Source organism: Lutra lutra, chromosome 9, assembly GCF_902655055.1.
Source record: "Lutra lutra chromosome 9, mLutLut1.2, whole genome shotgun sequence".
Classification (NCBI taxonomy): domain Eukaryota; kingdom Metazoa; phylum Chordata; class Mammalia; order Carnivora; family Mustelidae; genus Lutra; species Lutra lutra.
In genome coordinates this window covers 75,291,853-75,318,222 of record NC_062286.1, presented here as the reverse complement: position 1 = coordinate 75,318,222, position 26,370 = coordinate 75,291,853, and the positions used below count along the sequence as shown (strand labels likewise).

The 26,370-nt window shown below is 47.8% G+C and overlaps 1 protein-coding gene across 1 annotated transcript in view; it reads left to right on the top strand.

Annotated features, from left to right (window-relative positions):
• The window catches only part of INPP4A (inositol polyphosphate-4-phosphatase type I A), a 124,872-nt gene that overhangs the window by 50,411 nt on the left and 48,091 nt on the right, over positions 1-26,370 (top strand). Inside the window, 3 exon segments of the mRNA XM_047745038.1 lie at positions 20,122-20,192; positions 21,068-21,276; positions 21,859-21,903. Of these exon segments, the coding sequence (XP_047600994.1) occupies positions 21,171-21,276; positions 21,859-21,903 (151 nt within the window). The 5' untranslated portion in view covers positions 20,122-20,192; positions 21,068-21,170.

The window sequence follows — 26,370 nt, the reverse complement described above, 5'->3', positions numbered from 1 at the left end:
TGAAAGAGAAAATCTTGAAAGCAGCAAGACCAAAATGATTGTGAGTGTACCAGAGAATCCCAGTAAGACTAGCAGTGGACCTCTTCTAGAGACAGTGGAGGTGGGATGGAGAAGACAGTGGGATGGCATATTCAAAGTCCTAAAGGGGAAAAACCCCACCAACCAAGGATCTTATATCCAGCAAAACTCCCTCCCAACAATGAAGGTGAGAGATGTTCTAAAATTAAAACAACAACAAAAATTAATTTGTTGTCAGCAGGCCTGCCTTACAGGACATTTAAAGGAAGTTCTTGCTGACAGCAAACGACCACAATTATTCAGATTCACAGGAGAAGACCGAGAATGCCAATGTTGGTTATTATATGATTATAAAAGACAGTATAAATGTCTATTTTCTCCCTTCTTCTTTTAACTGATCTAAAAAGCAATTTCGTTAAATGATATGTATACAATTATATTGTTGGGACTCTAATGTTTAGAGAAGTAATGTATTTGGCAATAATAGCATAAAGGAGGCAAATGGGAGCAAAGCTTTCTTGGAGTAAGTAAATTGCATTGTGTTAGGTAACTTGAATCCACGGGATAAAAGGAAGAGAACCCGAAATAGTAAATAAGAAGGTTAATATAACAGACTCTGTAAACATATACTTACTTTCCTTCTCTCAGCTTTTTAAAAGATTTTTAAAATTTAATTTAATTTAATTTTTGAGAGAGAGAGAAAGAGAGAGTGTGCACATGTGTGGGGATGGGGAAGGGGCAGAGAGAGGGAGAGAGAATCCCAAGCAGGCTCCACACTCAGCACAGAGCCTGATGTCAGGCTCGATCCCATGACCCTGAGATCATGACCTGAGCCAAAATCAAGAGTTGGATGCCTAACTGAGACACCCTAGTGTACCCCTCAGCTTCTTTAAAAACACAAGGTTACATAAAGAAATAGTGATAATATATTTTTGGATTTCTAACATATATAGATAATGATAGGTGTAACAACAATATAATGATAGGTGTAACAACAATTAGACAAAAAGGAAAAGGGACGAGAACTACATAGGAGGAATGTTTCCCTGTCTCACTGGACTTGTGTGTAATTAAAGCTTACTCTTTGAAATATTATCACTTAATGCAAAGGAGAGCAATAAATGAGGAAGAGAGGAACAGAAAAGACATGTCTATGCTCTTGCCACTTGCAGATAGTTTTTAATTATACAGGTACAAACTAAATATTTGAGTTTGACTTTCTTTAATTCTGCGGAAAAGAAATTTTATCAGCCTTCTCAGGAGAGAGCCCTCATCTGGCTCCGGTTTATTCCAGGTCTCTTTGTCAAAGATGTATTTCAAATGTTGCACTCAGAGCACGTACAGGCCTGACCTGAGGCTATAAAGATAAAGGGAGCAGTTGTGGAGTGAGGGAGAAGCTTGGGGCTCAGACTTTACAATCTGGGAGTGGGGTATCCTGGCTCTGGTGGTGTCCAGAGTTGTGACCTTGAACTGATCACTTTTCCATCTGGTATGGGCTCCCCCCATCTGGTATGGGCTCCCCCCATCTGCATCGCCATCCCAGCAGGTCAGTTGTAGGGAGGGGAGTGAGAGGATGTGCTGTGCCTCCCGCAAGCAGAAAGGTGAGGGTTCTTTTATGACCTCTGGCCCTTGACCTCTTACTAAGAGCTGCCACCAACTCAGATGCTGGACATGGGCATTGCAGTGGATGAGAGAATGCCAGGTGCAGTCTGTAAGGTGTGCTCTATGGATTGCATTGCCCCCTCGCTGCCCCATCATCTGTTGGGAGTCCTGACCCCCCGCCACAAGGTGACTGTATTTGGACAGAGCCTCTCTAAAGAGGTAGTTAAGGTTAAATGAGGTCCTCAGGGCAGGACCCTAATCCAGGACAGCTGGTGCCCTTAGAAGAAGAAGAGACACCAGGGATGGGCACATAGGTGAAAGGCCATGTGAGGACCCAGCCAGAAGGCAGCCGTCTGCACGCCCTGGAGAGAGGCCTCAGGAGACACCAGCCTCCTGGCACCTTAATTTTGGACACCCAGCCTCCAGAACCGTGAGAACTTAGATTTCTGTTGTGTAAGCCCCCCAGTGGGTGCTGTTTTGTTACGGCAGCTGGGACAGGTTAATGCATCTGTCTCATGTGTTCTTTCATCTTGATGCCTGCCAGCACAGTTGCCAAGTTCCGCCCCACTGAGTCCTGCTCAAGGTTATAAACGTGTAAGCAGGAAAGATAATGACAATCGAGAAAGCTGTTTTGGAAGTTGTTTTCTCTCTGTCCTCCTTCTCTGTTTAATGTTTAATGATTAGTGTGGGGACAGAAGCCACCAGGGCAGTGCCAGAGGGGGGCTGTGGGTCTGGGTGGTGTGTACTGTGATCAGCAGTTAGCCCAGCAAGGCTGGGTTGGCACTGGATTTTTATTCCTTCCCTGTTTTTCCCTCTAAAACAGTGGTGGTGGATAATCATAGGGTATTTTTAGAACTGCTTTGCGGTTTCTCTCTGAAAACCTTTCCCTGGGTACATGATTTAATCCTCTCATCCAGCCTTGTTTAAGATCTACGGAGTGCTATATTTATTTGACTTTATTTGAGATTTCCGAGCTTTTCAGAATGTTGCTCCAAGAAGTCTGATGCCTACAGAACTCTAGAACTTATGCCTTAAAAGGCTTCACTCTTGATATGTTTGTAGGCGTTCTTATGACTTATCTCTCCCCCTTTTTTCTAGACCATCTAGGGCAGGGTAGTTAAAAACCCCCTTGGAATTCCTGCCAGGAAGTCTTTTTTTTTTTTTTTTAATTAACTTTGTTTTTTAGAGCAGTTTTAGACTCATAGCAAAGTTGAATGCAGAGTACAGAGAGTCCTCATCTGTTCCCGCCGCCCCGTCTCCACACGGTCTTTTGATGGTGCCCTTGTGATCTCCAAAGACAGTAGGGGAAGTGCCTCCTTTCTAGAGAAGCAGAAAGTTTCTTGGCTACATCAGTGATTTTCAGCGATCAGGTGGGTGGGAAGGGTGACAGTCTGCCCACCTCAGTCTTTGACTTGAATGGAACTTGGGCCTGGCACCCAGCAAACTGTCACTATGTCTTCTGGGGGCTCAGTAGAGCCACAAGAGATGTCCTTGGCAGGTTCAGATCTAATTCTTGGAGAAGCATTCCTGTTTATTCCTCACCACCTCAGGCTGTTTCATTCTCCAGAAAGAATGTGTCATTTAAAGATTTAAATCCTGGGTGCCTGGTGGCTCAGTCATTAAGCGTCTGCCTTTGGTTCAGGTCTTGATCCGAGGGTTCAGGGATTGAGTCCCACATCAGGCTCCCTGCTCAGCAGGAAGCCTGTTTCTCCTTCTCATTCTGCCTGCTGCTCTTCCTGCTTATGCTTGCTCTCTCTCTCTCTGTCAAATAAATAAATAAATAAAATCTTAAAAAATAAAGATTTGGATCCTGACTGCTGTTTTTTCAAAGCATTTTTTGCCTTTGTATCTCATCTGACCCTTGGCAAGGCTTTGTGTCACTTAAATTTAGCAACTTCTGGTCTACAAAGCCTTCACACACACTTTCTCAGTTGAGAATTGCAACAAACCTCTATGGTGGGGCTCTCTCCTCAGCCTAATGACAGAGGACACAGACTTATAGTCAAGCCTTCCCACCATGAAGCAGCTGGTTGGTGGTTGGGGGTGGAGATAGTCTGTGCTATGCTCAGTGTCCTGATGTGGGCACATCTGCACCTGGAGGGATGGATGCAAGCCTTATATCTGAATAATTAAATTTGGGGTGTGTGTGTGTTTGTGTGTATAAATATTTAAATATAATATTACATGTAGTAAAGAAATTATTTAAAGAAAATTTCTTTCTTATTTAAAGAAAAATTTCTGACCACCAGTATAAGATCACAGTAGAAGCCACAACCCCTGTGTGCCTGCCATTTGGGAAGTGCCACACTATCTGTGCTAACTCCACAAGATGACCACAGTGCAAACCAGAGCCCCGCCGTCTGCCCCAGCCTTGCTGGTTGTCCACAGAATGTCCTCCCTGAGACAGGGAGTACTGGTTCCCTGTGGCCAAGACAGACTTTGTTGTGAGAAGCAAATGACAGAGCAGAATAGACACAATTCAGACCATTTGGGGCACTCTAGCAGTGTTAAACAATAAATGGGGGATAAGGGGAGGGAGGATGGGCCACATCCGGCAGGGGGGCGGTCAGAGTGCCCACACTTTGTGATCCAGAGGTCTGATGGCTGAATGAAAACCCAGAGAAGACCAAGAACCCAAGGGACTATCAGCTGTGTTTTTCTCTGCCGTTATTTGTGTTTGATGAATATGCTAATGTTTAGCTAGATGAGCAGTGGTAGGAGAGTTCTGGCCCGACGCAGGGTGTCTCTAAACTGATCCAAGATGTCGGTTGTCTTCATAGATCAGCACCTGCTTCCTTCCCTGTTCGGTATTTTGAAAAGACGTGGTGTGTTCATACCTGCTCCCTTCCTGATCGGTATTCTGAAAAGATGTGAGTCTGTTCACACCAGCCTCTGGTGGTGTGGTGTGCCTCTGGCCCCTTGTAAGAGCCCAGTCCTCGTTGACCCCTAGTGATGGGCTGGATGAACATCTGGCAGTGCTGTTAGGTGAGGCCTGTCTAGGGCTGGCCGAGTCCTCCAGAGGAGAACATTGCACCTGGTGGAGATGAACCACCCTGGCTCTCCCATCAGCACCCTGGCCCATGCTGAACAAGGCAGGGCCCAAAGCTGGCAGGCAGGTGGGTTGTTAGTTTTTCTACAGATCCCTTCTAGGGGGAGATGGGAGCAGTTCTAGAAAGTAAATTTTGAAGGCACATATTTCCCTGATCTCTTTATTACCTGCCAACAATGTTAAAAAAAAAATGTGAAAGCACAAGTAGAGATTTTAATTAGTTTTCGTTGTCACTGCTCTTGGTGATGGCAATTTTACATAGGATACCTGACAGGGAGCTATTTAATGGGGCCTTTATTCTCAGTGTGTTCTCCACATTTCAGAACTCAGCTGCAGATTTTGGAGAAAAAGAAAATAATGGCAGAAGAACCTGGTTCTTGAACAGATAGCCCGACTAACTAGCATCCTCTTTCTAAAGAAAAGCACAACCAGCACAGGAATCTTTCTGGAACAAGGCCACAGAAAAAGGGAAGTTGTTCCCGGAGACTTTGTGGAGCAGTCTCCCGACTGCCAGCTTAGGGCGAGGTTATCTGGGTGAGCCCCCTTCAAGGCAAAAAATGGCCCTGGTGTAAGGTGTTTGTGACAGACCTGAATTGCTTGGCCTCTTCTGTGACCAAGTGGTGTAAGGTCCTTCTGTGGTTTGTCGATGTCCATTGGGTTTTCTTTTATTTACAGAGTTGGACAGTGCTTCCTTCCAGCTAGTGGCATATCTTGGCTTTAGGTTTAATTGTTATAACGACGAAGTGACCTTTGGAACCCCCTGGAGATGGGCCAAGACAGGAGAGTTGCTTTTCAAGTGTTGACCGTAGATGTGGCCGGCCACTCTGTGTCCGTGACATCTCGGCCCACCCTTACCAGGTAAAAGAGAGGTTTGTTTCCAAAGCCCAGTAGGAGAGTTTAAGAAAGTACCGAGATTTTTCCAATTTATTTGAACAATTAGAATTCCAGAGAGTTCTTCATGCCTACTAGCTGAAGCCCAGTGATTGGTTGAAACAGTATTCCTCTTTTGCAGCTAAAGTAAGCTGATAATGTACCATTTTGCTAGAGATTTATATATGGCAAAGCTTAGAGAATGTGTGACCCACTTTGGCTCCAAGGTATGTAGAAGACTGAGACTTCTGTCCCTAATTTTGGTTTGTTGGTGCAGAAGCTAAAATCAGCCTGTTTGAGTGCTGCCCACTTGGAGGCCTTGGGCAAGTCATCCTCAGTCTCCTGGCTTGCTGCCTTGTCCTGGAAATAACTTTGTCTTCCCGGCATTTCATTGATCTATGGTTGTTGCTTCACATTTATAGCCCTTTATGGAATTTTGTGGCTACTCAGAAAGCTTTATATTCTCATGTGAAGCCAACCTTGACACTTCTGAATTAGAAAATAAGCTTTCCTAGTGATTATAAAAATAAATGGAATCCACCCAACTCCAGTCATCCAAAACACATTGGAACTTTGAAAATACTGTCAATCCTGCCCTCTCAATGGTCTAGAAGGAAATAATGTTTTTGGAGTGAGCCTGTAAGTAAGTGCCTCTTCAGGCCCCTGCACCATCCTTCTGAAGGTGCTGGAGTGAGGACGGTGAAGGGTTCAGTGGGAGCAAGGGGGAGGCACTGGGGCGCCTAAAGTGTGGCTGGATTGGAAACTCTGCAGGATTGGAAACTGCTCACACATAGATGCCTGAATTTGAAGAAAACCTGTAGCTGTCATGTTAGATAAGCCCTTGGAGCTGGAATTTCCTGTTTCCCCAGAGCTCCATTAGCATTATCACAGAGTTTTGAAAGTTGCCTGGGTATTTGGTTCTAGTAAACAGAACCAAAGCCTGGTTCTTCGTGGTTGCTCACTGACCTGGCATAATCATGGAGCCTCCCATTCTGGAAAGGCTCCGGCAGCATCAGGCCTGGATATCACTGACCTCTCTGGGAGCTGGTATGGGTGCCCAGCTTCCCTTCCAAGAGTGCATTTTGCTGTTAAGTTAACGAAAAGTACCAGCAGAGGGGTGCCTGGGTGGCTCAGTCAGTTAAGTGTCTGACTCTTGATTTTGGCTCAGGGCATGATCTCAGGGTTCTGAAATCGAACTGGTGTCAGACTTTGCACTCAGTAGGAACTCTGCTGAGATTCTCTTTTCCTCTCCCCTCCCCCCTATTGTATGCTCTCTCTCTCTCTTTTGGTCTCTCTCAAATAAATCTTTAAGGGAAAAAAAAAACACAACCACTACCAGCTGGTCTTTGGGACTGTAGGATCTCCCAGGTAGTCTCACCTTGGTCAGGGCCTGTGTTTCCCCACATGGGGCCTGCCATTTTTATGTGCCCAGCCACTCTCTGAGTGGTGAGCTGATTGACTTTCCCTGCACTGCTTCCGTTGACAAACCTCAAAGAGGATGTGGGAGTTTTTGTAAGGAGAGGGAGGATGCATGTTTTATTCTTGAATTGTGGAGTGTGTGTCAGCAGTGTGAGCCGGGGACAGGGCGTTAACCGTTTCCCAAAGCCCCTTGACACATTCTTTACTTACTAAACCAGGATGTTCTACTGTGAATGAAGAAAACCTGTTGGGAACAGTGAAGAGACAGAAATGACAGAAAACTGCAGTAGTTGTACAAAATGGGCAGAGGAATCCCTGCTAATCGGGTTAACGTGTCACCAGAGAAACTAGGTCTTGAGTCATGACTTGCTGGGTCAGGGGTTCCCACTCTACTCTTCTAACGAAACGTACCACGGTATTTATACAAGTTCTGTCTCACCATCAGAAATACTGGATATTGTATATGTATATTTTTTTTACTCTTAATATTAGGTAATGTTGTTGGCCAGGTTTTGACTTTTTGCCCCACTCATAAAGTTTTGTGTGTTTTAATTTTATTTTGCCCCTCGTCCCAGCTTTGTGGCTTTTAAAATTTATTTTAAAATATTTTAATAAAATATTGGTCATATTTTTTTCGAGGTATTTAGTCTCTGCGTATGAAAAGGAAATCGAACATAAGTGATGAAAAACAAGAAGTCACCCCATCTTAAAGTTCTCTCTTGTGCCTTTTCTAGGAAGGTCCATTTCCCCTCCAATTCATGGTGTTGTTTAACATGAAGGCTGGAGGTCTGGTCAGAGACTGACCGGAGGGGCCTTGTAAAGACTGTGGGTGGGGACAGAAAGGGAAAGATTGGTCCATGTATCTTGGATCTGGAATGTTTTCTTCCAGGGGGTCCCGAAAAGGGGTGGAGGGAAGAGAGTGATATCCTAATAAACACTGTGAAATGAAAATAATACATGTGAAAGTGCTTAAAAATGAGGAACTGGCCAAGGGAATAGAACATGCCTTTTGCCTGGGTCTGGTTGTAGTTGGCCTTACTGTGTCCCGCAGGCTGCTGTGCCTTGTTGGGAAGAGTACAGGACAGCTGAGGGTTGACTCTGGGTCTGACTTTGCTCTGGGACTCCTGACCTTGAAGAAGCCGGGCTTCTGGCTCCCGTCAGTCCAACAGCTCTCTTGGCAAGGGAGGCGTGAGGAAGATGGGGGGAGCCAGGGACCACGGGAGGGAAGCACCTGCCAGCCAAGTTGCCACTTGTGCTCACACATCCGCCCATGACGTTTTCTACCTGAGGAATCTCTGGACAAGGTATTTTTGTCCCCGGATGCTGGAGGAGGCAGGTGAGCAGCCAGATGGTATCTTGGGCTGGGCAGTTCTCCGTCTCCTTTCCTGACCTTCTCCTGCTAGCTGGAAACACGAGGAGAATCTCCAGGGGGCAGCAGACACTGTTCAGGTCCCCGGAGGAGTATCAGGCTGTGAACAGACTGAAGAAAGGGAAGACAGACGGTGCTCTTCACACAGGGAAGTGTCGCAGCCACTGTCTCCTTTGCCACCTTCCGTGGCCCATGAGGGGAGCCTTCCGCTGCGGAGACTTGACTAAGGTGACCGGCGGCCCCAGTCTTGCATTTTTCTGCAGCGAGCCATGAAGCCATGTCTTGCACTTTTGTCCTATAACTCTCTTGATATCATGTGAAAGAGCAAAGCAACATGTCCTGCTATCCTGGACCCTGAGACTCCTTATTCCCTCTCTAGGGAGCTGTCACCCCATCTCCCTTCCCCTCCCCTGCTCCACAACTCACATTTTTAGGGAATGGTGGCTGCTGGCCACATGGCTGCTGGGAGGACTTAGTGGGCATTTCTGGCTTAGCCCAGGCAGGAGCAGAGAGGAGGGGTGGCAGCAGAGGCCTTCTGGAGTCCGTCAGGGTTCTCTTTGTGTGACGGCTTCTGTGTCATGGCCCACCTGCCACATTACGTTATTAGAAACATGAGTTCATTTGTATACAGGTCTTGTGGTTAATTTATAGAATTCTTATAGTTTTATAGTAGTTGAGCTCCAGGAAGAAAGGGTTTATACCTTTATACCTTATATATTTTATGTTTATGTTCTCTATTTTAAACAATATGAGAAACACTTAGTAGGAGTTCTTTGACTTCTTTAAGTTTGAGGAACACTGGCTACAGAGTCTCTCTGTTTAGATCCTAGAAGTTGTGAATTGTGAGGATTTTCTCCAGCCTCTGCCCTCCCTCACTTTGTAGGGTTCTCCCACCAAATTCATGGGTCTCATGGGAGCTCTCGTGGGGCAGTGTGACCCCAGCCCTCTGGCCTGTGGGCATTTGGCCCAGGCTACACCCTTGGATCGCCTTCCCCAGAAGGACCTGGACTGGAGACCGGGAGAGTCTAGGCATTCAGCCTCTTCAGTGGCTAGATCTGGAGAGTAGAGTTGGGGGCTGTCGGCTGCCTTGACATCACCATGAGCACAGGTTCATTTTCAGAGAAGGGGAGAATGAGAGGGGTCAGCAGAGGAAAGCCCAGAAGAATTGTCTGTGTTGCTGACATTGGAGTCCTTGGGCCCACTCGGCCACATTCCTGTTCAAGTTTTATAAGTCAACCCCAGACCTTTATGAAAAATGTACCTTTCTGCTGAAACTCATCTGAATTGGGTTCTTTGGGCTCCGGCCCAAGTGTCCTGGCTGGCAAGTATGGTGTTTTAGGCACAATAGCAGGAGTACCCAGAACCTGCCCTCACCATGATGGATTCTTCACTGAATCCCCAGGGACTGAGGGGTTGGGCTGAATGGGCATACTGTCAGGGCAAGGTGGAGGGAGTTGCTGTAGCTGGGCATAAGCCACTGCCCGGGAGGGCTTACCCTCTCTACACCGTCATGGCTGGGCCATGCCTCTCCCTGCACTCCTTTGGCTAAAAGGACACACCCCTCCCAAAGTGGAGGGAAGAGAGAAGTGGAGTGTGGGGTGCCCTCTGTCCTGGTGGCTGAAGAAAGCCAGGGCACTGCTTCTAGGTGGCCCGCTCTTGTGGCTGGAGAGGTAGAAGCAGGCACGAGGCCAGACCTTACAGCCTTGGGTTTGAGTGGAAAAAGAAAGGGGAAGAGAAAAAACCATTGCAAGCAGTGAATGGGGCACACCCAGCCGAATGTTAGGGCTCAGGGCCGCTACCCAGCCCTAGAGGATCCAGAGAGTTCTGTTCTGGCTACATCTCCTGGAACCGAGCTTTGAGTAAGTGCCCTGGGCGAGGGGTGGGGGGGGGGCATCTGGGTCCGAGATGATACCTTCCTTCATTGGCTGATAGGTCTGTTACAGACCTCCACTCAGAGAGAAGCTGACCTGAAGGTCATAGGGAAGCTTTTGTCCTCATTTCTTTGGCCATTGGTCCACTGAGAACTGCATGTCTTCGTTGACAGTGGAAGTTAATAGATACTGGATATAGTCCTTTTACACACCTATTTGGAAATTTCTCTGGCACTCCTGAGAGGCCTTCCTGGCTGACATACTAGCGAATTTTCAGTTAATTATGTGAGGGCTTCGAGTGGCCCAGTTGACAATGGAGCAAGACATGAGAATTGTCAAAGGCCTGGACATTTCTAGGAGAGAGAAGATTCATTGACAGTGGCGGGCATTGTCTCCAGTAATAAACAGGCAGCTCTTATAAGAGACTATAGCAGTCAGTGCAGTGCTTCCATTATCTTTGCTTGTGCTACTCTGGGAAACTTCTGTGGCAATCCAATGACAGATGAAGCCAGGCACATGGGAGTTAGAGGACTGAATCAATACTGGGTCGATTTTCACCAAGAAAGAGCCTCCCGAGTCCCTGGTTCTAGCACCTGGGGCACCCATGTTAGTAGAGAAGGGAGGAGGGAACAGCAGGACAGCCCTTCACAGAAGGGAGGGTTGGGGAAGATGTTCCACCAGCACCACTGTGGCCCTCAGATTGTCTCCCATTCAGGGTTTTGTTGCAGTTCTGGTCATACATTTCCTGACCAAGACCCCTTGTTCATTTTGTACATGTTTGTATCTCTAAGACCTGGTTTGTGAGAGACTCTCAGTGTTGTTGAAGAGATTGTCTGTTTTGAGAAAAGAAACATCATGAGGTATAGAAGGACAAAAAGTAGTGTCAAGGAAAGTGGCTTAAGAAGTGTGGGGTGTGGGAGGGCTCAGAACAGCTGAGGTGGCCACAGGGTTCCCTCCCTTTCTGCAGCTGCTGCCCGCACTTCCCCTACTGAGCACTGCCTTATTGTTAACACGTCTTTCTCATCTCTTGGATGTGATCCCCCAGACCCAGGGTTTGCACTTGTGTTGCTCAGCACCAGCACTTCTAAGCGTGTTTTCAGGGTGGCTTATTTTCAGGCTAGTTCCTACAGAAAATCCCCCAAAGATCGTGGCTTATATGTGAGCCACAAGTCCATCTTAAACTGGAATGTCCCAGAGACCTCCTGGAGGGGCTGGTTTTAGGAAGGACATACCGGGGGTGAGGAAAGTGCCCTCCAATATCTTCCAAGGAAGAGCAGCCTCTGGGAGGGTGGCTGGCCAGGGAGGTCTGAACAGCAAGGAAGCCAGGTGGGAGCCAGATGAAGCCACCAGCAGAAGGCTTCATGGCCTTGCCAGTACTATGTAGAGATAGAGCGGGTGCCGCAGAGGGGCTGTCAGAAGCCAGGGCCATGGGGCAGGGGTGCTGAGGCAGGCTAGAGTCTGGCTCTATGAGGGGTAGAGCCCAAGGATCACCAGTGTGTTGGCTGTGGGGTGTGAGAGGCAGAGTAGTTTGGGAGCCGGCGCTGATTGTGTGTCTCGGCTGAGGCAAGTGGAAAAATGGAGCTACAACTGACTGAGGTGGGAAAACTAGGGGGTTGGGGGGAGCTGGAATAGTCTGGGCTTGCCCTGCTCCTGGGCACTCGCCCCTGCTGCCATTGTTGAGGGGGAGTATTCGTGCAGCCACCCAAGCTGACTGACTCCTCCTGCCGGAGTCGGAGATGTGCTTTTGAATCTGGGTTAAGGCACTGTATTCTGTCAGCTACCATAGCGGTTAAATGGAGGAAGCAGGCTAGTTCATTAACTCAGGTGAGCCCATTACCACTGCTGCCTGTTCTGTGTCACCAGCGGAGAACCAGGCTTGGGGAAGTGGGAAGCTGGAGATAAAAGGTGGCAGAATGCAGGGCCCTGGGGGAGGGAGGAGCCGGTGTGGGGGGTAGGGTGGGGTGGGTTGTGCGTGCAGGTGAGAAGACACACCAGCCACACATGGGTCTTCTGTGGCCTGACTTTCTGAGGCATTCGTGTCCTGCATTTCACCGCCAGCCGCCCTGGATGGGTTTTACAGCACACTCCTCGGTGAGGTGGTGTTCTTGGATGGGGTGGAGGCTTCTGCACAGTGAACCTCTCTCCTGGGTCCAAGGCCTTGTGCGGTGCAGGGTATGAGAAGTAGGACAGGGCTGAGTCCCTGGCTCACAGGGGGAAGCAGGAAGCAGGCCTCCACAGAAGGAAGATTGTGGTGGGGGCTGCCCCTCAGGACAGGATCCTAATGGAGGTCCAGCCCCGAAGCATAGAGCAGCCACTCCTCTTTCCTGGGGGGCTGGGGTGGAGTCGGGCCCTGGAGCCTTTACATCAGCCAGCTCCTCATTTTACAGACAAGGAACCTGAGGCCCAGAGAAGGTGCTCTGTGAAGGTGACAAGGCTCCCAGCAGCTGACCAGGTCTGATACCGGCCACACTGCCTCCAGGAATGGGGCTCTGGTCGCCCATCCCTTCCCAGCAGCAACCTTTAGGCCTCAAAGTGTTTGGTTTAGAAAACACGGTGACTGTATAATGAAGCACCGGTGAAGTGCTGTGGGCCCAAGTGAAGAGTTCTTTTTGGAGAGTTCAGGGGTAAAAGGGTCAGTAGACTCAGCTGGAGGGAAAGAGAGGCCTTCCGGGCTCACAGTGTTGCTGTAAAAGTGCAGCATGGCACTAGACGTGGGGGAAGTGAGGCAGAGCTCAGGGGAGAGGCTCGCGTGCCTGACGCAGGTCTCTGTGCCGGGCTCCGTGTGGGCGTTTTAAACATCTACCCACATCTGTGTACGCTCCTCAGCATATCCCAGTAAGCTGGGTGTTGTTACTCCTGTTTTCCACATTGGGAAACTGAGGCTCAGGGAAGCTCAGTGGCCCTTGCCCAGGTCCCCGGAGAAGAACGATACTAACTGAGCAAGTGCGTGGCCTCTCGTCCCCAGCTCTGGGCCTCTGTAAGGGGTCTAGGTCACACAAAGGCAGGCGTTGAGAGCCCTCTGTGGACCGAGGTGTCCGGGCCCTGCTGGATTTGGGGTCAGAGCACGGGAGGGAAGAGACGAAGGCCTCCCTATCCACTACCCTTGTCTTCATTCTCGGGGCATCTGGCCTTTCCTGTGCATTTAATACCTGAGCCTTGGAGGCAGGCAGCATTCCTTGCTTTTTATGGTCAGGAGGCATATTGGACTTTGTTTAAAAGATTAAGATCTTTTCTAGGCAGTTGGCTTGTTTGAAAGAGAAAAAAATGGAAGATCTGTTTGCTTCCACTATCCTCGTGCATTTTAGGGTGGGGGGCTACCGAGGGGTGGAGCATCCAGAGGGTGAAGTCCCCAGAATGGGCTCATGAAGATCAAGGAACCCTTACTGCTCAGTTCCAACTTGGCTTAACTCCTCGTGCCCTGTGTGCCAGAGCCTGTCCCCCTGCAGTGCTTATAGTGGTTCATCCACCCAGCATCCCTACCTGCTCTACGCCGGTGGGTGGCCTTCTGCTCTGTTCAGCACCGTCTTCCTTAGCCTTTCTCAGCAGCCTGCTTGAGATTGTGTTATTTCAGGAAGAATGCTTCCAGTGCGTCTCCCCACCCCAGTAGTGTGCTCCTCTGTTCACAACCATTCTGCTGTCTCCTCTGCACCAGAACTTGACTCACAGCACTTACATTTCTGGGATGTCATGTAGACGCACACATTCATTCATTCATTTCAAATAGAAGCCAGAGTTTTCTGCTGCCGTTGGCTGCTGTTCTGGAATATTCGGAATATTCGGAAGCCAGACTTTTCTGGTCCTTGCCTATCTGCTGAATCTTCCTTTACTGGTGCCTGACCTGGTCACGTGCCTGGGAGCAGAATATGAGCTGTTTTGGTATTGGGTGCTCACCAGAGCTGTCTTTCCGTAGTGGGGAGCCTCCCACTCTCTGGTCATCCTTGCCCTTGGCTGTTCTGGAGACACTGCTCCTATTCCTCTCTGCTGGCCTTGCCATGCCTGTTATCATAGCCACCATAGCTCTGGCCCATTCAATTTTTGTCATGGGCAGCTGCACCCCACCCACCCCATGCCCACCCGAGGTTTGTGCCCATGTTGTGGTGTTTGCACCCATGCTCTTGTCATTCTCTTATTTGCTGGGAATCAAGGAATTCGTGGCCCTGAAGTCCCAAGGGTCCCAAGGCCCTTGTTGGTGTAGACCAGGTCTGGATGGGGCCCTGGGTACCCTTATTCCCAGCTGGCTCTAGTTGGAATGAGGCTGATCTTGGTGCCCAGTGGGAGAGCTGGGTCTCCTCTTCTCTCCTGGTTGGATTAGCAGCTCTAGAGCCATCTCAGGGAACTTGCTTTCTCAACATTAACTCCAGCTTCCATCATGGCACGTGTCTGGGGCGGTGAGGTCCAGGGCTAGCTGGGTGATACTGGGGTGGAAGGGCGGGTGAGTTAGCAGGGTACCCTGAGCCTGATGTGGAATTAGAGAGGGGACACTTGCCAGGTTGATTGTATGCTAAAGTGGGTTTGTTTGTTTGTTTGTTTTACTTCTTTGTGTTCTTTTCATTTCCTGGCCCCTTGTGAGGGTCTCCCTGCCACCTGCTGGCTCTTTTCTCATGAACTGGGCATACCTCCTGCAGAGAGCAAAGCCTCATTCTTTCCCCGACACTATGTGGTAGGTGTGAGCTGGTGGCTGTGAGTTTTATTTTCGCCATGACCATTTACTGGGTGCCTGGAATGTGCCAGACTTTAGTCAAGGTAACTAATGTTAGCGGCTAGAACAAGCACTTCCCGAATCTCAGTGGCCTCACACAACACAGGTGATTTCTTATGCAAGTTAAGCTCAGTGTAGGTTGTCTGTGGGGAAGGGATGGGGAGCAGGGCCTCTGTTCTACCCAGCCACAGGGACCTAGTTTCTGTCCTTGGAGTCACTCACATACCCTAGGCCTCAGAATTATTCACTCAGTCCCTTACATCCAGCCAGGAATCTGGGGGAAGGGAGACGTGGAGGGTCCCATGAGCTGCTTTCTCACCTTTATTTCAGCCTGCGTGCATCCCTCTATGCTGTCACACAGCTGCACCAGACTAGAAGGGGGCTGGAGAGGGTGACCTGTCAGTGTACCTGGGATGAAGGAGAAAGCCAGACTCTGGTGAGCAAGGACGGTCTCCCACAGAAGCTGACAGTTTGTTTACTCAGTGGGTCTTTGCTAGACCCCTGGTCTATGTGTAGACTTGAATGAGGCACCCAGGAGGAAATGGAAGAAGTAAGAAGCTTAAGTCTGGCATTCGTAAGACACAAGGTGCCCCACTCCTCATCCCATGGTCATACCAGGAAGTGCATTATCTTGAGGTACAGACTGGCTTGTCGTGTTAGGGAGACTGAGGCACAGCCATTGGCTTCTGGGCAGTGTCTGCAGGAGGGGCTTCATGGAGAAGGCAGCAGCTATCTCTCTGAGGTTATTATTAGTAGTGATTTGCCAGTGAGCAGTGTGGCGCCTCATGGATCAGTGATTGTGGCTATCCTGGACTGGGGTTTTTGAGGGAAAACTCTTCCTCTTTCTGACTCCTGTAGTAGCCTCCTCCTCAGGGGCTGCTGATTCATGCTCTGACTCACTCAAGCCTTCCATCTGACTTTCGCTCCTGTGCTGCCCGGAGAGCAGAGGTCCAGGGAAGGTTTGCTGGGAGCTTGTTTCCTGTCCGCAGTGGCAGTGGTAGGGTGGGCTGGGCAGCGAGAGCGCCCCAGTTGTATTTGGGCTTTTTGCTTTGGGTCGATTCTGATAGTTCATCCTTTACCTCCAATGTGACCTTGAGAAAGTCACCTTGTCTGGACTTCTGTGGCATCATCCATGCAACTCCATTTTAAGATTATTCTCTGAAGAACCCCCATTGTATAAGACAATTGAAAATGGAAAATTGTGTGGCTCATCCTCTCCACTAGCTCCAGCTCAGCAGCCCTAAGAGGTTTCTGAGCCTAAGGGGCCTCCAGACCCCTTCCAGGACTGGGAGTCCTTGTTCTGTGGAAGAGGAGGCAGGCAGGCCTGTTCTAAGACTGGCTTCCTGAGAAGCTTCTGATAGTCACTGCCACCCGTCACAAATCCCATGGACCTGTGTGAACTACCACATCCCCTGTCTTGCTTATGCTCCTCTACCATCATCCCCCTGGCCCCACAGAGATGGAAGGAACATGACTGGGTTTGCTATTGCATTGATGATCTATGTCCTCTTGTCAGAAAGGGTTACACATCTCTCACAGAGTGAGGAGAAGAGGCAGTTAGTTTTATGAGTTATTCCTTCTTTCTTTCTTTCTTGCCCCCAAGAAAATAAATTCCAGCTCCCTGAATAACTCCCACACAGTATCTGTCCTGTTTGATGTAAGTGCAGTTTTTCTTCCTAATGAGCTCTGGTCTTCAAATGGGGCCAGGAGGAAAACCAGGGACCTTGGGAATATAAGAATTCTTGGTGAATTACTTTAAGTTAATGAGACTAATAAGGAAAATTGAGTTCAGACAGATCAGATCCACGTTCTGGGTCTTGATGATTTAAATTGCAGATCCTAATTAAATGCCCCAGATAACCATGAAGTGGCTTCTGAGGTCCTCTTGACCCAAAAGCTTTTATGGTCTGTGAACTCTATCAAATGTAAAGTTAGTCTATAAATGTTCCCCTTTAAGCATTTCTATCCCCAGGATCCCACCATGCCTATAATACCTACCCTCCACCCTCCTAGGTGCAGGGGCCCTGCAAGGGGAAGAGGGAGGGGGGTGAAGGAGTGAGGGCATTTGGGAGCCTCTCTTGGACTGGCAGGTAGTCGGGTTACAGTTGCCTTCTATCAGGTGGTCTGTCTGCACTGGCCCAGGTGCAGGGGAGTGACCACAGCCTCACTACAGGCTGAGCAGGGCAGCCAAGCAAGGCAGGACAATGCTGGAAACACACTGGGAAGAAGTTTAAGGAAGAAGCGCTCCTTCCTCGAGCTAATTCAGGCCCAGGCCTCTCCCTCTGGCCAGTATGAGATGACCTTAGCTTCCAGTCATCATTTCAGTCCCGTAAGAGGGTGACCTGAAGCTAAGAAAGGGACCAGTTCCCCGTGGTCACACCCCCAAATATGGCCTTCTCCTTCATGTGGTCTCCTGCTGGCTCTTTCCTTCTGTGGCTTCTTCTTTTTTTTTTTTTTTTTAAGATTTATCTATTTATTTGAAAGAGAGGGAGAGCGAGGGAATGTCAAGTAGACTCCCTGCTGAGTGTGGAGCCCCACATAGGGTTCGATCTCATGACCCTGAGATCATGACCTGAGCCGAACTCAGGAGTCAAGCGTTTAACCGACTGAGCCACCCAGGCGCCCCAGTCAGTGTCCCATCTTTTTAAATGACTATGACCAGGACACAGAATATTTCATTAAAAACATGAGGTAGAGCTGACATAAACAGTTTTTCATGCTGTTGTCTTTGTTGTAGTCATTACAATAATTAAACTTTTTATTGACGTATAAAAAATCATTCATGTACAGCTCAAAAAATTTTTAGACAGTAAATTCATTCTTGAAACCAGTACCCCAAACAGGAGATGGAGTATTACCAGAGCCCACAAGCCTCCTCATGCCCCACATGCCCTCCCCAGTCAGTACTCACCCCTCAAAGACACTGCTGTCCTGACTTTGAGCACCATGGACTCATTTGTTCCATGCTTGAACTTTATACAAATAGAAGTGCCTAGATATGCTCTTGGGGACTGGCTTTCTCCCTTGACGTCATTTCTGAAAGCATCTGTGTTCTTTTGTTTCTTGTTGACGGACGTCTGGATCGTTGCCGGTGTTTGACTGTGATGAGTGCTATCTATGCTCTACATGTTCCTTGTCCCTTTGTAAACATAACCATGCATTTCTTTTTTTTTTTTTTTTTTAAAGATTTTATTTATTCATTTCACAGAGAGAGATCACAAGTAGGCAGAGAGACAGGCAGAGAGAGAGATAGAGGAGGAAGCAGGTTCTCCGCTGAGCAGAGAGCCCGATGCGGGACTCGATCCCAGGATCCTGGGATCATGACCTGAGCCGAAGGCAGAGGCTTAACCCACTGAGCCACCCAGGTGCCCATAACCATGCATTTCTGTTAGCAGTTCCATTCTGAGCTGTGCACTGGGTTGTGGTGGAGGTGTACCTCAGCTTGGGTGAATCCGGTTTTCCAGAGTGGCTGTGCCATTTTACCTTCCGCTAGCAGTGTCTCAGGGTTCTGTTTATCCCACATCCTCACCAAGACTTGGTATTGTGCCCCCCCCCCCCCATTTTTAGCTATTCTGATGAGTGTGTGGAGGTTATCTTGTGGTTGTGATTAGTGGTTTCCTGATCCCTACCAAGGCTGAAGAAACTGTCATGTGTTTATTAACTTTATCATGATCTTTAAACAGCTATGTAATAGTGTACCTTATAGATGTTCCAGAATGCACTGACAGGTAGCCGGACAGTAGATTCATTCCAGGGTTTGTCATTATAAGTAATGCTACAATAAGCATCTTCGGCCTGTTGGCAAGAATTTTGCTTTTGTTCATAAATTTCTATAAATAATGTGATGAATAATTTCATAAATAAATTTCTGAAATGCATGTTCCAATTTATCAGCAATAGAGGAGAACCCCATGAAGTTTCCCCTAGGTCTGCCGGTAAAGCTTATTCTCATGAGGATCACAAGCAAACCTCTCTTGGAAGACTACTTTAGGTGAATATAGGAGTATTTAGCATTCCTTTAATTATTATGAATGAGTTTGGTTACTTTTCCAAAATGTTTACCACGTGTATTCTTCTTTTATTGAATTCATACATTTGCCACTTGCATTTTTAGTGAGTTTTTTTTGTAAATTCGACAAGCATTACTATAAATTATAGATATTAGTACTTTCCCTGTCTTTGCCATTTTCTTTTAAAGCTTTATTTTTTATTTATTTGACAGAGAGAGAGAGATCAGAAGTAGACAGAGAGGCAGGCAGAGAGAGAGAGAGAGAGAGAGAGGCGGAAGCAGGCTCCCTGCCTAGCAGAGAGCCCGATGCCGGGCTCGATCCCAGGACCCTGAGATCGTGACCCGAGCCGAAGGCAGAGGCTTAACCCACTGAGCCACTCAGGCGCCCCTGTCTTTGCCATTTTCATTGATGTCAGCAAACTGGTGAATCTTCCCCTTGGAGACTTTTACTGGTACTCCTCCGCCGGGCCACTGCCCTCTCTGCTGAGGTACCCAGGCTAAAGGTCCCCAGGTGCTCCAGTGGGAAGGGTAGGAGCTCAGCCTGTCAGAGAAGCTGAGTTTGCCTTTGGGCCAAGCACACTCTCTGCCTGTCATCTATACCCCAGACTCCAGCAGTTTCAGCTAGCTCACGCGCCGGTCTGCTCTGACAGTCCCCCGGGACGGAGTCAGAACCTGGGTATTCTGCTCCGCAGGAAGGCACCCACAAGCCAGACAGCCACATCAGGGCAAGCCCTCTTCCATTTTTGCACATTTGGTTGTCATTGCAGCCCTGTGAGATGGGTGTACAACTAGCCTCATCTTTGACACTAGAGGGCAAAGCCTCAGAGGGGCCCAGCAGCTTCTTCCAGAGCCTGACATTTGTGAGCAAGGATGCCTGGGACTCAGATTCTTAACTTCTCATTTTTCCCTCAGCCACATCCTAGCCACACAGTAGCTGCTTTGGGGCTGGTCTCTGTTACCCTGGATCATCCCTGGTTGGGGCAAGGGGAATGGGAATGTGCACTCTGTTTCTCATTCTTTTGGGCTTCAGCAAAACCTTTGCTTTTGAGCCAAAAGGTTGGGTTGGATTGTTGTATGGAGCACAAAGGAACTTAGAGTAGCTCTTTGCTTCCCCATATCTCTAGGCATTAAAGTTATAACATAAGCATTATAATACACATTCTCCAGAACTTCGTGTTTGACCAGCTTGTTAAGTTTATAATTTTCTATTTTTAGATGATAGATTTGGATGTGCTTCTATGAAGAAATGCCACGTGTCTCAACTGGTCCAAGAACAAACATGTCCAGTAAGTTACTGGGTGAATATTAACTCAAGAGAGGGAACACAGGCCTTTTGGGGGCACAGGTTTTGACACACTTTGAAAGGAGTGTTTGAAACCAGCCTTATTGTTCAGTCTAATTATCTTCACTCCTAAAGGTCAGTTCCTTTTAAAGACAGCAGGAATTGTCACACAGAGGGCTAGAAACACGTGAAAGTCACTTTTTGCTGCTTAACCCACTTCTTAGAGCCCAAGGTGTGTTCTGTGCCATGCCAGGGCCTCTGTCTGATTCAGCGCTTGGTGGCACCTTGCCAGAGACTTCTATAACCATAGCACACAGCACCATCCACCTAACTCAGGCATTGATCACATGCACATGTGTTCCAGGAAAGCAGGCCCATGCCCAAGACACATGTGAGGTTTCTGTAGCTCTGGGAGGAAAGAGAGCAGGCTGGACACATGTGCCTCTGTCTTTCCAGTGTTCTACCATGCCATCATAGTCAGTGGCTGGCAGAGCTCTTCATGCATCTCATATCTTTCTGACAGAGGTGAACTGATTTAATTTTACAGATGCTATAAGACTTGTCAACAGAAGAGCATCATAAAACGAAGAAAATCTCAAGAGCCATCTTTTATTGTTATATCTAAACCATCATTTAATGTGGCATGTCTTTGTTGAAGAGAATGTGATTTCCTTACATGATCCCATGCGTATATGTGTGGGTGGTGTGTGTGAGTGCTGGACAGCATAGAGGAAGAGGTCACTAGAAGGGGCCTATATCGCCGGACTCTCCGGCCCTGGCTCCTCACTTGCTCGTGTTAGGCACATACTTTGTCCACGAGAGCACAGTCTCTCAGTCACTAACCCTGTGTTTCTTACCAGTGTTTGTACCTCTTCTCAGGACTACTGCCACCTTAGGGGACTAGGGGTTGTTGACAGCGCTTCCCGGGGAATCAGGTGTGGTCTGACCCAGGAACAGCAAGCACGTCATCACCAATGACATCATGACAGCAAGAGAGCACAGCCCTCGCCATGGCGCCAGGGCCCGTGCGATGCAGCGGGCTTCCACCATTGATGTGGCAGCCGACATGTTGGGCCTCTCTCTGGCAGGTGAGCCTCATGGGCCCTGCTCCAACTTCCTGGGGCAAGGTCACCACACATAGGTCCCATGCTGTACCAGTGCTGGGAGGGCCACGCCTGCCTCCTGGAGTCCCCTGCGGACAGCCAGAATGAGTCCCCAGGGATGGCCCCAGGCTGGAGGGCACCCTGCTATGTCATTCTTCTGGTTGATTCAGAGAATGGGGAGGGAAGGGAGGTCAGCCCTCTTCCTGGAAACTGCTTTCATTACAGTCTGACTGCTGGCAGTTTTCCATCTTGGGTGGGTACCCCCAGGGCTCATTTGCCAGTAGGTGATATGGGAATGTCCACAGCGCCCATCTGGCAAGTGCCCAGGCTATGATCAAAGCCCTCCTTGTTGGGGATGTGCAGAGTTGAGGAAGGGAGGGGGGTTTGGTCTTGGAGTCTGAGACAGGAATCTCAAAAGCAAAATGTTTAGGAAATGAAGAAATTATCTCATGTAATAGTTTCTGAGAGGGGGAAAAGTAGAATGTTGGGTCTTCTGAATAAGACCTAAATGCAAGGAAAAGATTATTAAGGGTGATTTTTTCCCCCTGTCATTTCTTTTTTATTCAGGAAATATACAAGATCCAGATGAGCCCATTTTAGAATTCAGCTTAGGTAGGTATCTTTTTGAATTTTTTGTTCATTTGTTTTAAAATGTATGTTGCTTAAAAACAAAAACCGAAATGAAACAAGGTGAGACTGGGGAGGGAGACAAACCATAAGACTCTTAATCTCAGAAAACAAACTGAGGGTTGCTGGCGGGGAGTGGGGAAGGGTGGCTGGGTTATGGACACTGGGGAGGGTATGTGCTTTGGTGAGTGCTGTGAATTGTGTAAGTCTAGTGATTCACAGACCTGTACTCCTGGGGCAAATAATACATTATATGTTAATTTTAAAAAAGGTCTATATAAAAGGAGTAAAAAAAAAGAAAAACCGGACCCTGGTGTGAATTTGTATCCGAGAACTTGCTGCTGCTGAACTGTTTCTGAGATGAAGTCACGTGGCAGGTGTGCATATCCTGTCTGTGGGAGGGAACCTGGAGCCCATAGGCCTTGGGTCTCCTCAGCTTATGTTCCCTCCAGGCTAGTAGTGGTGGGGGAGGGGCAGGAGGTGAGCACCGGAGAGCTGAAGGACAGTCTCCCTCCTCCAAGGGGAAGGCTGGAGGGGTGGGAAAACTGGCTCAGGGCCAGCCTCATCAGCCCTAGCCATAAGGCCCCTTGCAGTTGGGCTTCGCTGCCTAGCCCTTGTTCCCTACTTTGGGAATGGAGGCAATGACACCTAGTGCTTTCCCTCTTGGACAGTGTCAGAATGTCCTAAATATTGGCCTGAATGCCCTAAAGTTGTCCTAAAGAACTGTAGTAGCATGTGCTAGCTCTGGGGTCAGGGAAGCATGGATGGCATTACTGTGATTTACCCAGAAGGTCTGGCATGGTGGAGTCAGCCACAGATGGTTCTCCTCCAGAGTGTGACACTCTCCTGCATTGCTCTCCCCTGCCTTTGTCCCCTGGGCAGTGGTCAGCTTTGGCCGTGGCCTGGCAGTGGTGTCCAGGAGGTGGTATGATGTAAAAGAAGCTCCTCCTCAGGAGTCAGGTGACTGGGATTCTAGTTCATACTGTGCCACAGACTAACCACACAGCCTTGAGCCTGCTACTTGGCCTTGCTGGACCAGTTTCCTAGTGTGCTAGATGGGGTGTTACCATTTGAGAGACAAACAAGATCATGGTGGTTAAAGCGAAATCAGACAAACAACTTTGACTAATGACCAAATCCTTAAACATATAAGGGCATTATTATTATCAAATTAAGATTAAACTTTGGAAACATCCCCGTTTCAGACCGAATACCCCTAAACAAGTTCAGAGGGTTTCCTAATCCTCACTTGCTGGCTAGTTCTGCAGTGGGAGGGAGTCCTGCATTGTGAACTGGGAACAGGATTTGGGGGAAGCAGCCTGTAACCCTGCTGGGATTCCCCCAGCTGCCCACTCCCAATCGAGGGCTTCCTTGCTCTTCACAAATTATAATACTAACCCAAGGACTTCCAGTTTCACAAGAGAGGAGTGAACTTATTTCCACCCTCTTGTCTTAAACCATCTCAGGCACTAGGAAGAATAAGCAGAAACACACACTTTGTGCAGTGAGATGTTTTTGGAACCCCCAAAATGTAATCCACGAAGAGGAAGGAGCAGATGGAGAGGAATGTGGTCATACCTGCTTGTCTGTGAGGGTGGTGGATTTGTCCCAAAGATACTGGGGAGCTCAAAGGCTAAAGCAGAGGCTTATTGGAAAGTTTGTGAAAGGAAGAGTTTGGGGTTCAGGTTCCCACCACCCTCTCTAAGTCCTGCAGGGACTGGTGGTTATTTTCGTAAGAAACTTGGGAGGCAGGGGTGCCTAGGTGGCTCAATGGGTTAAAGCCTCTGCCTTCGGCTCCGGTCATGATCCCAGGGTCCTGGGATCGAGGCCTGTATCGGGCTCTCTGCTCAGCGGGGAGCCCGCTTTCCCCTCTCTCTTTGCCTGCCTCTCTGCCTACTTGTGATCTCTGTCTGTCAAATAAATAAATAAAATCTTAAAAAAAAAAAAAAAAACTTGGGAGGCAGAGGCTCTGGGTTGAGGCCCATGAGAATGCGGGAGAGCGTGGTGAAGGGCCAAAAGTCTACTGAATAACAACACCCCACCTTGCCCTCTCCAGCCTTCTTCCTCTTATCCTGATTCTGCCAGGCTTATTCTTCTAGGCAGGAGGCATCACTCTGGAGAAAGTAAGCCACACACTCCCACTCCCCGCAAAGATTCAGATGCTGGCTTTCTGGACCCCAGATGAAAGTAGGCCAGCCAGCCATGCAGGCACCGTTGTGGAGTCCTTCCGGCCCACCCTTACACTCAGCCTTCTGATACCTCATCCTTAAAAATGAATGGGCATTCTTTTGTGCATATAAAGATTGGTATATGCCTACCAATTACAGCTTGATTCATAACAGCCAAGACTGGAAAAACCCACACATCCATCAGCAGGAGAACGGTATGTGCATACAATGGAGTACTTCTCAGCAAGGAAAGGGAGTGAGGTACTAATACATATGGGGATGAACCTCAGAAGCATTGTGCAGAGTGAAAGCCATATTCCAATGTATATTTATGAGTCTGTTTACGTGGAGCTCAGGAAGACCCATCAGTGGTTATCCAGGAGTGCTGGTGAGGACTGACTGAAAAGAGCACAGGGGACCCTTTGGGCCTTGACCATGGTGGTTACATGGATGTAAATGCTTATCAAAACTCATCGAGCTCTCTACTGAAAATGGGCACATTTTATATATAAATACCTCAAAGTTGATTTAAAATAAAATCTAAGAATGTTTGCAGATTAAAGTCCTTTGTGAAAGGCCCACACAGGAAGGAAGAAGCAGGGAAAAACAGAACTTGGAAGAAACACAAACATTGAAGAAAGTAGAAGAAAATGTCAAAAAATTATAAGAGAAGATGGCGTACCCATAACATAAGAACAGGGCACTGGAAAAAAAAATTGAAGAACAAGGGCAATATTAGAAACTTAAAATATGACTTCAAAAAAATAAGAAGTCAGTAAACGTTGGGAGATATTCAAAGAATTATTCCCCAAAGTAAAAATTTTAAAGCAAAATAGAAAATGGGAGAAAAATTTGAAATGGAAAATTAGCAAATTTAGAGGCCCAACCTTTACAGGAGGAAATAGAAAAGAGGAAATAGAAAAGGGAAGGAATTACCAAGAAATAAGAAGTCTGTCAGAACTGAGGAGTGTGTTTCTAGGTGAAAAATGCCTACCACGGCCCAGCATCCTGATTGAAAAGCCCCATAACAAGGCACATCCTGGTGAAATTTCAGAGTACTGGAAATAAAATGAGTACCCTAAAACTTCCAGAGAGGAGGAAAGAAAACAGGTTATATCCAAGGATGGGGGTCAAACTAGTACGGAGGAGATTCTCAGTGACACTGGGAACTTGAAGATGGGGAGGAGCACCTTTAATGTGAGTGAGAAATATTTCTAATCTGGGATTCTCTACTCAACCAGTCAGATGTGAGGGGAGAAAGAAACATTTCAGCCTTGCAAACTCTCAAATGTACTTCTCCCCCATCCTTTCTCTGGGAGTGAGTGGAGGATATGCTCTACCCAAAAGAGGGAGTAAGTTGAGGAAAAGGAAGATGGGGCCCCAGAAACAGGGCCCAGCATAGGAGAAAAGTAAAGGGAATCCCACCTAGCTCATAATAATACTCACTTAGCTTTACTAATGCAGAACACGGATTTAACAAAAAAAAATTCACGCCAAACTGAGTATAGAGGCAGGATGAGAGTTGATGTAACATAGGTAAAAATCTTCACCCCATGACAGAAATCAGGATATTTCAATTCTGGCAAATCAAGGACAGTTCGATAGCCATTTGAATGAAGAAGGTAGCTTGGAAAGGTGAGAGTGAGTTTTATTTTAAGTGATTTTTTGCCACAATGAAAAAAAAAAAGGAGGAACAGGGGCCCATGATTGAATAGTCAAATATTTTATCTTCAGTTTAAAATTAACAAGTACTCATTTAAAAGCCTGTAATAGATGGGGCGCCTGGGTGGCTCAGTGGGTTAAGCCTCTGCCTTCAGCTCAGGTCATGATCTCAGGGTCCTGGGATCGAGCCCCGCATCGGGCTCTCTGCTCAGCGGGGAGCCTGCTTCTCTCTCTCTCTGCCTGCCTCTCTGCCTACTTGTGATCCCTGTCTGTCAAATAAATAAATAAAATCTTAAAAAAAAAAAAGCCTATAATAGAGAAAATGTTAGAGGAAAAGAATACCCTATCAGAGAGAGGGAGAGAGAGAATCACAGTTGGCATTTTGGTATAGATCCTTCCAGAAATATTTTTTACACCCACACAGAGCTATATAGAATTTTTAGTATTTTTTTTTGCCTGTGGAGGTGATGGGATTATCTATAAAAATGTCATTCTAGTATTCTTTTTTTTTTTAAGATTTAATTTATTTATTCGACAGAGAGAGAGAGAGAAACCACAAGTAGGCAGAGAGGCAGGCGGGGGTGGGGAGCAGGCTCCCCGCTGAGCAGAGAGTCCAAGTGGG